At 44.0% G+C, this 12,687-nt stretch overlaps 2 protein-coding genes across 25 annotated transcripts in view; one reads left to right on the top strand and one right to left on the bottom strand.

The window, feature by feature from the left end:
- Pmca (plasma membrane calcium-transporting ATPase 2) overlaps nt 1-12,687 on the bottom strand; it is an 87,564-nt gene that overhangs the window by 41,861 nt on the left and 33,016 nt on the right. For 20 of the 24 annotated variants that reach the window (XR_011732129.1, XR_011732133.1, XR_011732130.1 and 17 more), the window contains 11 exons: nt 10,206-10,486; nt 9,822-10,019; nt 9,276-9,511; nt 8,989-9,124; nt 8,670-8,804; nt 6,879-6,914; nt 5,487-5,920; nt 4,917-5,401; nt 3,661-4,706; nt 3,308-3,522; nt 2,960-3,111 (listed from right to left, as the gene is read on the bottom strand). Coding sequence is in view for 18 of the 24 variants with exons in the window: in XM_071778714.1 (XP_071634815.1) it covers nt 2,960-3,111; nt 3,308-3,522; nt 3,661-4,706; nt 4,917-5,401; nt 5,487-5,920; nt 6,879-6,914; nt 8,670-8,804; nt 8,989-9,124; nt 9,276-9,511; nt 9,822-10,019; nt 10,206-10,362 (3,230 nt within the window). In the remaining 6 variants the exon portion in view is untranslated. Of the gene's footprint in view, nt 1-2,959; nt 3,112-3,307; nt 3,523-3,660; nt 4,707-4,916; nt 5,402-5,486; nt 5,921-6,878; nt 6,915-8,669; nt 8,805-8,988; nt 9,125-9,275; nt 9,512-9,821; nt 10,020-10,205; nt 10,487-10,707; nt 11,018-11,726; nt 11,864-12,687 lie in introns of those variants that run through there. The other 4 variants (XM_071778707.1, XM_071778710.1, XM_071778706.1 and 1 more) reach the window with 3 other exon arrangements.
- The window catches only part of LOC139813316 (uncharacterized), a 31,558-nt gene continuing 30,821 nt past the window's right edge, over nt 11,951-12,687 (top strand). The window contains exon 1 of the mRNA XM_071778763.1: nt 11,951-11,972. The gene's annotated coding sequence lies outside the window, so the exon portion shown is untranslated. The remainder of the gene's footprint in view (nt 11,973-12,687) is intronic.

Consider the following 12,687-nt stretch of genomic DNA (forward strand, 5'->3'; position numbering starts at 1 on the left):
TACAAAAAGCACTCCTCACTTTGATAAGCCACCCCGTATACCTTCTCGGGATGCGTTATACGTTGTGTTTCCGTTTCGTTGGCTTGTGTATTTCGCGCGTTTTACCTACGTCGGTTCGTCTCCTTTGTTAGTCTTTTTTTGTTTTTTTTTTAGGATGCGTCGTCAATTTTGCGTCAGGTCATTGCCTTGGCAAAAAGCAGGTGCGATTCTCCCCTTACCTGTTGAGCGACACACAAGAGCGCGAAAAGCGCGTAGTGCCGACGCGACTACGTGTCGCCTGTCGTCGCTATTTATAGGCTCTCTCGCACAAGCTCTCTCGTGGAGAACGGCACTCGTCGATGGACGAGATGATTCGTCGGGCCGGTCCGTAAATTCACGCAGCAATTAACGTTCAACGCATGGAAAATAAAAAGGAATCAAAACGATTGGACGGTTGAAAGTGAAGGAATTATTTACCATGTCTTCTTCAGACATTAGAAATGCGCGTGAACTCGGGGACCAACCCGACGGCGATCGCTCTTCTGTTGCTAATACAGTGAGTGCATTGCGTCATCGGTTTCTCGCCGTCGTCGTCCTGGCAATGCAGGACGCGATGGATGCATGTGCAATATCATACGATATATCGGGGGAAATATGTATATCGGGTTTCTGTTCACCTACGAAACGGCATACACACATACACACTACAGCGTGAATAGCCCTGGCTGGCCCCGTTGTGTTATACTAGCGGTGTACATGCACCGTACTACATACTCGGCGGTAAAAGCCTCGCGAGAACACTCCCTGTAACCTTTGGCTAGCTGACCCTTCCGCTCGTGTAGCATTTTAGTAGTGCCCTCGACTCGCGTACACAGAGTAGCGGCAAAAAAGCGTGTATATTCTCGACTCGACGCGAGATTAACTCGCTTGCGCTTCTCTCGCCTGTTACACGGGACGAGCTTCTCGCATGCGGCGGCATTCGAACCTCTTGCGTATTAGGAGCTGTCAGCTTGAAAAAAAAAGAAAAAAAAGGAGAGAGAGAGAGAGAAGGGGAGAGGGAAGAGTATCGATACCAAAGAGTAATACGAGCGAATATATGATCGAAACTGTTATAATATTAGCGAGTTCAAATTTCAAATTCAAACGCGACAAACAACTAAAAAAGAATTTTTATCTTCTCTTTCTCAATGATGAAAATACTTTTTCCATGCATCGAAGGCTGATTCTCGCCGAAATTATGCCGGTTTCAATCGACAGGTGTAGAAGAGTAGAAAAAGTCATGTTCAATCGGGCATGATCGTGTACGTGTGTATATGCAACGGACGGGAAGGAAGAGCGAACGTGTTGAATAAGAATAAGGAAAAAGACAAAGGCAACGGTGTGAGGACAGAAGAGGAGGATGGGAGAGAAAGGAGAAAAGAAAGAACGCTAAGAAATTCACGTTCCAGAATCGAGTGAAAGAGCGTGTGTTAATAAGCATTATCGATCGCGCGATCGTTTCAGATTGCTTGTCATGCCGGTGTAAATTAATTATCGAATAATCGCGTTATTAAGCTAAACAAGCTTTCGTTGTTCTTTTTTTCTTTTACAGTCCGTCTCGTTGAATATTCAAGATCGTGCGCTATGCGTCGAACTCCGATTAGTGTTCGCGACAGCGTACACTCGCTGTCGCCAGTCGCTCGACACCGCTTACACAAACAAGTACGTAGATTTCGAAGACGGCTGTAATCATGCAACGATTAAGGCCAAATTACGTACAGGTTGGAGGAGCGAGGGGATACCCGGGATCGGGTTCGTTTCAGCGTGCGCGATCATTTACATTTGATCGCGATTGTTCATGATTTACGATCGAAGAAACGACACATGATTGCTGACGATCGTAGCACTGAATAATTTTCGAAATGGAATTTCTAAAATTACGCTTCTTACGCTTTTATTCAAATCTTCGTCAAGCACTATTTACGGCTATATAACATAATAAACATAATTGAGGATTGTGAGAATCCTAATCATGATTATTTTTTGTTTATTACAGAGAGATATCTATATAATTGTCTAATTAGGCTGCCAATTCATTAATTTATGTATAATTTTGTAATTGTACAAGGCCAATTTGTTAATGCACTTTGTACATATAAATATAAATTTCATTAATGTTGACATTAATGAAATTTATATTTAAATTAGTTACTTTGCGATCACTTTACAGGTTCATCAAAGACTCCTGTTACTTGCGGATCAAAGTGAAATAATCACGCGAGCTTGCAAATGGGAAATAACATTATTCGGGAATCGACATAAACTGTTACTAATCCTGTGGTATAGATATATGTGTATATACTGATCAACACGAGTGAGTTCAAGATTCGGCATGCAAAGGCATCTACCGCTAATGAGACGAAAACTTATAATTAGAATACTAATTCATGTATAAGTAGATTAGATACCGTATTAGCAACTGTCTAGTTACTTTAATCATTACGATTTGAGCACAATGCTGACATGTTAATGATATAATCTCAATAACACAAAAGTGATTACTAAAAGACATTCATCAAAAAGCATTTTATTTTTTAATCTTCTGTATATGATTTTTATGTAGCAAAAACATCATGATGCAAAAAGTTCAGTTACATCTGAATTAATCAACGATCTATTTTCATAATTGTAATATGTATGTGTATATTCGCGCGCGGGATTAATTGTCAGAATTTTTATTATTGAAACTGACAAATTGCACGATTATCAGTCTGAAAATCTCATTCGTAAATAAATCGTTTTTCTACAAAAAGGAAAGCACCCAGTGTTATGAGCAAGTGGTTTCTTCTCGTTCATTTCTCTCTTTGCAACAAATCTCGTGCTCAAAGATCAAACTAAAAACCGTGTTTTTATGTGTTTTACACGTATGTGTGTGTGTGTGTGTGTGTGTGTGTGTGTGTGTGTGTGTGTGTGTGTGTGTGAGTACGTAATTTTAACTTACGAAAGAATTTTGGGAATTCGGCGTGTAGGAATAGTCGTAACTATTTGGCCCCATATTAGCGTACCGATTCCGAAGAACAGGCACCACAACCACTGGTCTAACGTGAGCGCTCTGGTGCTGAATGCCATTTTACCGTATTGTATGATGATCACCTAAACAAAATAAACAGGCGACCCATTCAAATAATTGTTGAAAAACTAGTTAGCCATGGTTATCTTGCAATTCATCAATTAATATAAATTTAGTTTTATGCGAATTCGGTATAAATACGCAGGGTTTAGCGACGGAATTCTATCAATGTTGTCTTTATGTCGCAATTGCACGGAACAAGAATATTTGGTAACTTACTTGCGAGACACACGTGCCGACCCAAATCGAATAGAAGATGGGGTTGGTGAATATTCCCTGGAAGACATTGCGTTGACCATGAATTTTCCTGGCGTTGAATTCGTTGAAGAGAGTCATCATGACGAACGTGTTGAAAATGACGGTGAAGTGTTGTGTGGGTCCGCCGCCTGTCGCCGCCACTCCGCGGCCCGTGTCGATGTCGAGCATCAGGTCACCTGTGATAGCCGTTCGCGAAAGCTTTAGACCGTTAGGTTCCGCTCGATAACAATATTGAACGATAAACGTTCGACGAGATGGATTGATGAGGTGGAGAAGTCGCGGGAAGGAAAAGGGGGGAAAGGAACGGTACTCACCGGCGAAAAGAAGCGAGAAAATTACGCCCAACTGATAAAAGGCCTGACCGAGAATATTTTTCATCATTGTCCTGGAAATGAGTGGTTTTGTGCGACCGTATGGTCTACGGAGGAGTAGATCGGGCGTAGGCAATTCGGTGGCCAAGGCGAGGGACGCTAACGTGTCCATGATTAGGTTTACCCACAACATCTGCACCGCCTTGAGCGGCGAGTCCTGCACGGCACAAGCACCGATGAAGGCGACAATCACGGCGACCACGTTGACGGTTAGTTGAAACTGCAGAAACTTGGCGATGCTGTCGTAAACGTTTCTGCCCCACATAACCGCTTTCACGATCGACGAGAAATTATCATCTGTCAGGATGATGTCGGACGCCTCTTTGGCGACGTCCGTGCCGGCGATACCCATGGCAAAACCGACGTCGGCCTTCTTTAAGGCCGGACCGTCGTTCGTGCCGTCACCGGTTACCGCCACGACCTCGCGACTCTCGGTTGCCTTGCTGTCAATGATGCCCTTCACCAAGGTATATTTGTCGGTGGGCGACGATCTGGCCAATACTCGCAGTTTCGGCCACACTTTGTCCAGTAAATGTTGCTGCACCTCGCCGTTGCTATCTCTGATCCTGCGGTTGAACTCCTTGCCCTCCAGAATGAGGAAGTCTTCGTTCGGCTTTAGGATACCACATTTGAGCGCGATGGACCGCGCGGTGTTTATATTGTCACCCGTAACCATGCGCACAGTGATACCGGCCTTTTGGCATTTTCTGATCGCCTCCGGTACCTCGGCACGTACCGGATCCTCGATACCGACGATGCACAGGCAGGTGAGGTTGTTCACTAGATTATCCTCGTCGTCCCAATTGGGCTCGTTGTCGATGTGAACTTGATTAATCTCCGCCTTGCCAGGAACAAAATCACGATAAGCGATGGAGATGGTACGCAGCCCGTTGCATGCCATGGGTTCGATCACATTCTTCACTAGACGATCTTGCATATCTCTGGTAAACGTCTCCAGATGACCCTCGCGACCATATATAAAGGCACATCTGCAACAAGATCACAATCAGATTTCTTAATTCTTCTTTGATCTCAAAGAAAAAGGGAACTAATGTAAATCTCATATCAGTACTATGGCCCGAAGGATTTCTTTCCTTTGGAAAACGCGGTAAAGTTTTCGCACATATAAAAAATTGAGAATTGCAGGATATACTGAACCGCAAAGTGATGTGTGAAGATTAAGATAAAATTATACGTACTTCTTCATGATGATCTCGGAAGCGCCCTTGGTGAAGAGCCTGAATCCACCACCCTTTCTGGGGACAACAGTGGACATGCTCTTTCTTACGCTATTAAACGTATACACCCGCGTAAAGGTTTCCTCAGGATAGTCGTCCCGCACAGTTTGATATTTCTTGCCCAGGGCTAATACAAATCCAAGTAAGGCACATTCGGTTTTGTTGCCAACCTGCATCGGCAATTCAGTAGGTTCCGGCGGATCCATTACCCGCGACGTGTACGCCGAATCGATGGAGATGGCTTGTATGATCAACTCGCCGACGTGGCTCGGTATGTCCGAGAAATTCGGCGTCGTCTTGCACATCTTCTCACATATGTACGACTGTACCACGGTCATGCGGTTCGTGGTCAAGGTGCCGGTCTTGTCCGAGCAAATGGCGGTGGCGTTACCCATCGTCTCGCAGGCGTCCAAGTGACGCACCAGATTGTTGTCCTTCATCATTTTCTACACAGAGAAACGGACGGTCTCAAAGAGGAAGAAAGAACGGACGTCTCCGAAAAGTCAAGACAGGATCTGCACAGTCTCTCACCTTGACAGAATAAGCGAGCGACAAGGTGACGGCTAGAGGAAGACCCTCGGGTACAGCGACTACGAGCACCGTGACACCGATGATCAGATGCCGCACCAGATCACCGACGTATATGTTTCGCCACGGCTTGCCCTCCATGACGAAGGTCTTCACGCAGAACTGTATGATTAGAATGACGACAGTGAGCACCGCGATGGTCGAGCCGGCGTAACCGATCTGTATGGCGAGTTTAGTTAGCTTGGCTTGCAGAACACTCTTCTCTTTCTTCCCGCTCCCCTCGGCGCTCACGGGTGCGGCCGTGTGATGGTTCTCGCCGCCCTCGTGCTTGACGCCGCCACCGCCACCACCACCGCCGCCGCCGCCGCCGCCGCCTCCACCGCCTCCACCGCCTCCCGTCACGTGACTGTTCCCGGTAATCTCTACCGACTCCTCTCCTTGATTTACAACGCCAAGATTAGATCGTGTTCCATCGTTATATGCCAATCGAGGCTCAATCGACTCGAGCGATCAATCTCTACTCGCACCTCAGTTAAGATTCTGATCACGTCTAATCGATCGCAACGTCGACTGAGCCTTGATCGTTAAACTTAGAAAGAGTATATCCAAGTTGTTAAAAGCATTCTAATAAAATAGTGGATGCTACTCGAGTTAATGGACAGAAGTTTAATGAGAGATGATCAAGATTAAATGGTAGACACAGCAGTTACATGTTAAAAACACAGATTTAAAACCACGGGTGTTTATATCATTACTAAAATGCAGAAAACGAGAAGCTAATGCAAGAACGAGGTAGCCGCTAACGTGTCAAATGCATATAAACCACTGCCAATAGAACACGCAAAGATCAGTAGGGAACACGGAAGCGTGGACAATATAATTTCATTTTTTCTCTTACACTCGGTCCTGGATATAGCGTTTAGTAGCGAGCGATATATTGAGGTCACATCCTTTAAATAAAATGCATAGCGATCTGCCCCACCATGATTTTCATAATTTCAATTTAATATTATTATCTCGAGCAAGCAATTGCGCGCCATGTATACCAGGTCCGAGTACACTCTTAAACCGTGCTCAATGAAGACAGGGGAAACTGACTTTAATCGAATGTTGCTAATGTGATAAAATATTCCTTTATACGCGACATTAGTGTAAGGTTGTAGATATAACTAATCGAAGTAACACAGGAAAAAGAAAATGTATCCGAGAAACACAGAGAAATGAAGAAGATGACGTGAGAGATAAAGATAAAAAAGACTGAATGCTGCTTTGAGGATTCGATCAATTTCTTGGCATTAATAATAAACGTATATGTGTATTTATGTACACATAATTATATCGAGGTATAAATAATAAGAATATATAGATGTATATATATTATTCAGAATTATTCACCTGGTAATGACTTCTTCTTCCGCTGCTTTTTAGCCTCTAGATAAAAAAATACATGCAAAACGAAATTGATTAGCAATCTATCTGAGAATATATATGCCAATGGTAATAAGTCGCGTCATTAAAAGAATTTACGTATTTCGTAATTATAATTCTTTTCTTTCTTTTCTCGTTAAATTTCACAAGAGGGTACTTAACACTAACAAATGAGGTAGGTACAGCCCAGAAGGTCAAACATATAGAACCAGGCTGTTGCTTCTATGATAAATGGACAAATTCTCACTAATATAACTGTAAGAGTGCATAAGATTGCATTCCTGGGTAATACACACATGCACGCACGCACGCACGCACGCAAGCACGTACGCACGCACGTACATGTAAGGAAAATACAGATTCACCTTCCAGGTTGTGCAATAACGAAAAACATACAGAGGAGCATGGGTCATCAAAGAAAGGAATTATGCTTTTAATATTTTATTTCCATGTATAAAATGTCCCAAAAATAGCGTACTTTTCTTAAATTACAAATACTGGGGAAAATTAGATTAAAAAGCAAGCTATCGAAGATTAAAAGCTTTCGACAAGTTTAATCTCTGAATTAAACAATTCCTCTTCTTTTTTAATAGAAATCAAATCTTGGAACTTTAATATAATATTATTAAAATACGTAAAATTTTGGTCCTTGATTTGAAAAGTACGTGACTTCTAAGACAGTTTCTATAAAAATGACTTAAGAAGATTATAGAGTAATAACAGTTTAATTAATTTTGCAATTATTGAATGTAAGACTTCATATACACATATCAGACAAAGATAAGAAAACATTATATAGCAGAAACATTATACAGCAGAAACATTTTAGCTATGTAGAAAGGGACAAAAACACAAATGACTTATGAAAGTAAGAGACATAATCAAGTAATGGTCTCTGGAAAAAATTCTAACGATAAGAGGCTTCTTCATAATGGTAAAACTATGTACATGACACTTTAATGAAGATAAATCGAAGTAATCTGCAAATATTACTCTGTTTGCCTACAGTGCCTAATACATTAATGTATATAACTGAATGGGGAAAAGAATTTTTTGTTAATGGAGGAATTGTCATAAAATAATACTGCTGCATTATTGCAGTTTTATAAGAATATTTGGTTTACTTTCTAAAAGTAGAAAGTGTTTGCTCTCGAAACGTTAACAGATCAAAACGCAGGTTCTCTATAGCCAATTAGTTAATGAGTTAATAAAAATACGAAAATCCATCTGTGTTGGCAAATGCAATGTCGAAGGTAAAAAACCAAGGAATAAAATAAATGGCTATTTGTAAATCCGTAATAAAAAATTATCACACCAATTCACGTCAAAACCATGCGTCCACTGCGATTCGTCTACACTCATTTTGAAACATTTCGTAAATATCATGCGAGAATATAGTGGAGTACCAACAACTTCTATTAGAGGCAAGTCGGCGTAAATTCTATTCGCTACTCGAGCTACTTGTACTATGAACACGTCGTAGCACATTCATTTATTGACTTTTCAATAAAATTTTCAATAGAGTTTACTGAATGATTCAGAAGTTGCTAGTAGAGAGACAGGTGTACTAAATTATCAGAGTGAAAAGAATATGGGATATTCGATTTCGAAATTTATCTAACAAAACCTAAGAGAATTTCAAGAAACACGTACTATATAAATATAAGAAATTACATTACTCCAAGAATTTAGTAACATCTGTATGAATGTGTAGTCATTCAAAGTCATGAATCGATCGGGAGTAACGATTGCACATACCTTTCTTCATTTTCTTGATTTCTTGCTCCTGTTGATCAACAGCAGCACCCAGTAAGGTAAAGATAATACCTGCCTGGGAGTTAACACCTACTGCAGCAACTAACATTTTTCCGGAACCCTCCATCACGTGCGTACCTTTTCAACAATACAATATATACACAAGATAGTTTTTCACGTCAAAACCATGCGTCCACTGCGATTCGTCTACACTCATTTTGAAACATTTCCCGTAAAGATCTTTCAAACACTTTGAAACTTTTTTTTAACACAAGAAATAATCTAACAACACGAGGATAATTCAATCAAGGCTCTCTCTCACCTGAAAGTACCATAGGATCGAACGATTCCCCTTTCTTTACATGATCTGACTCTCCGGTCAGACTGGATTCATCCACTTTGAGATCGTTGCTTTGTATAAGAATACCGTCTGCAGGCAAGAGATCTCCATATTTTACCTGTATTATCACAGTTAATTTAATATAAATTTTGCTTTCCTCTACTACACTAATGTATAGGAATTCCATGCAAAGTTAATCCGACTATTAACAGATTATTATATATTTAAGGACCGTATAAAGGATTTTATTAATGTTGCTGCATATATACCTGACAAATGTCACCCACAACAATGTCAGACACGGAGATTTGTTTTACTTCTCCTTGCCGTATAACCGAGAACTTGTGTTCTCCCTCTATCCGACTTTGAAGACCTCTAAACTGCCTCTCCTTGGAATAGTCATTAAACGCCGTCACTATGACCACCACAATTACAGAAATCAATATAGCGAGTCCTTCAATCCAACCGTATTTTGCTTCGTCCTCATCCATTGCAGCTGAAGCAGCTAAATGAAAAGAACATGTTGTAAAAATCTCTTCAAAGACTTTCTAAATCTAAAGTTCGTAAAATTTCTCTCTGCAGTTATATATATGGAGGGGTAAAAGCCACAGTGGTGTAAGTCAAATTTTTAAAAATATTTTCTCGTGTGCATAAAGATGCAATCTGTACAATATATAAATTGCTGTGGTTTTTAACCCTCCATATATACGTATATATGATTTCAATATAAACTATATATGGGACTTCCTTACTACACTATCTAAGTGGAAACCACTCGTAGATAAAATAGGTATGTGATATCAGATTATACTTACGTCTTTCCTCATCTTCACCAGGCTGATAAAAGCTAAGACCTAATGAAACCAATGCTGCTACTTCTAAGATGATTAACGTGACATCTTGCAATGCTTCCCATACTAACTGTAAAAATGTTTTTGGTGGTTTTGGAGGTATCATATTGGAACCAAATGTATCTCGCCTATGTTGTATGTCCGCTGCTGACCCACTAAGACCTACGCAGATGACAAAAATCACAAACCTCTTGCCATACGTCTTTCTATATCATAATTCTCATTTGTCATACGATTCTAAATCTTCAGAGATTAAGAGAAAAGTTCATAAAGCTTGTCTCTCGTCGACTATCCGACCGACAATCCTATAATTGTTCAGTCGCAGCGAGATACAGCGGATGAGCCTACCTTCATTGGGTGAAGTATACAGCTTTTTACAAATCTCCTGCACACCACCGTGGCCATTGATTTTGTTGACACCTTCGCGACCCCGGAACTCCATGAGCTCGCGGAGTTGCTTAAGCGTGATACCATATTGGGCCGGCCGGCCGTCTATCGTCGCCATGATATCCCTGTTGCCCTCGTTGGCCGAAGCCAACTACTGGTACGCTTCCGCAAGGCTACCACAGCTCGTATTATTCTCTGGCGTCGCTGCTCCACTGGCCTCCAAGTGATTGGAGGGCCAACGGCTGAAACACAACAAAGACTTTCTTCAATTGTCAAGTTTACAAGGTGCAATAAGTGTTAAATGGATGTAAACACATGTTCCACGTTACATTCATACACATGTCACGTTTGATTCCATTTGTAACTTAAATTTATCGCAATGCCCACTAACTAATGGCCTTAAATTACAGCCTACTGACTACGTCGACACATCTCGGTGAAAGGAATTAAATAGTTGAATCACCGTCGCGAGGCGTGTAGCGCACATCGTTGCACGACGGCCGTGCGTGCACGACAGGCAGCAGCTCCTCGATTCCACACAGCGGTGCTCCGGGAATCGAAACGCGGACGCAATCGATACCGCGCGGCCGCGTGTCAGGACACTAAACGAATATCCGACGATGACGATGACGATGACGGCGACGAGGATAAGGGCACGCGGCTCGCAACGGACGTTCTCGTCGCTTATGCAACGCGATTATTGATTCCGGGGGTGTGCAGCGACGTCGAAAGGAGCAACATCGCTCCGCCGTGCTGGTACCTACATACACACATACACATACACACACACACTTATACGCATACGCGCGCACACCACGTCGACCCTACCGCGGCGCTTCGTGCTAAATGTCAAACTCCTTTAACCCGGCGCCCGAGCAGACGCGCTCCCGTGTCACGGAGAGGAGTCGGCGAGATCTCGCAGCGAGATCACGAGGCACACTCGCGCTCTTGCGCGCGCGCGCACCCTCGCGCGCGTTAATCCCCGAGGTCGGTTAACCCTCTCCCCCGAGTTAAAGAGCCGAGTGCACTCGCCCCGTCCTCTCCGTCAGGTGGAGCGGAACCCCCTCTGCCCCTCTCCGTCAAGCTGGAGCGCCGCTCCGAGATTGAGGTTATGCGCGCCTCGGCAGCAGACGAGGTTGTGGGGAATGTGGGGTTGTGCGCGACTCGCCTCGCGAGGCGGGCGGGCGGGCGGGCGGCAGCGGCGCGGGCAGCGACGTGAAGGTTGGCGCGGATCGCGGATCGCCGCGCGCGGAGTCCGGAGGTGAGACCCGGGGGTGAAAACGAATGCCGCGAACGCGGCCGCTGACGGAACGGAAAATACCGCTAACGGGACGGAGCTGTCACTCGCTCGCTCGCTCGCTCGATAGGAATACAAACACGGTGCTCTAAAAATAACGACGCGGGTCGGACAGAAAGGGAGCGGGCGAGAGAGAGAGAAAGATAGACAGAGGAGAGAAGGGAGGGAGGGTGAGGCGCGTTTACCTCCTGATGGTTCCCTCTTCGTGCGCACGTATTCGGAGAAAATCGACGAACAAACCGGCCGGGCGACCACCCGTTTTTTAAAGCCGACCCCGTCACAATTTCATGATTTCCCGTGAGTGACGTATATCGGGAGGATAGGCTTTATCGTTGCGCAGGCAGGCAGGCAGGCAGGCAGGTAGGCGTGCGGTGGCGGGCGGTACATCCAGCAACGTGTGTGAAGCTAGGTCCCGATCGCGCCGCAGAGAGGCGAGTGTTAAGTGAAATTAGCCATTAGCGGAGTAATAATCTAGTAATAATCGATTCGTGTTGCCCTCTAGTAGATCGCGAGCGTAACTCCTTTGTCTCACTCACTCTCTCTCTCTCTCTCGCTCTATCTTCTCTTTTTCCATTCCCTCTCCTCTTTGTCTAGGAATCCGCGGTTTTATCTCGAATCGCGGATTCGAGCGGCAACTTCGAGTCTTTCACTTCCGGTCGCCGTTTCCGGCGTTCAAAACAATAGAAGCGCGCCCGGAGTTTCTCGTGCGGAAAAAATAAGAGACCTCGGAAACCGCGCGAAAGAAGAGTGATCTCTTTGTAAAATAAAAGATCAATTCCGTTCCGAGGGAGAAACGATGACAAGTACACAAACGACGGGAGTACACGGAAATTTAATCCGTTCGGTAAAAGCCCTCCGGGGTCCGCGCCGCGACGAAAGATCAACGGCGGGACAATTGGAGACGTCTGGACGCCGGGCGTCGTCGTCGAGACGCGACGCGACGCGGCGACGCGTTCTACACGCACAAGATGGTCCGAGTCGTTCGCGGGCGGTTCACGTAATCCTCATCCCCGGCGCGCTATTTATTCGTACCGTATATGATAATAATTGACGGACGTGCCGATCTTCCGCGTGGAGTACGCGTCGCCGCGTCGCGTCGCGACGACGCGTTCTCCATGCACAAGATGGTCCGGCTCGTATGTACGC

Source organism: Temnothorax longispinosus, chromosome 5 (genome assembly GCF_030848805.1).
Source record: "Temnothorax longispinosus isolate EJ_2023e chromosome 5, Tlon_JGU_v1, whole genome shotgun sequence".
Classification (NCBI taxonomy): domain Eukaryota; kingdom Metazoa; phylum Arthropoda; class Insecta; order Hymenoptera; family Formicidae; genus Temnothorax; species Temnothorax longispinosus.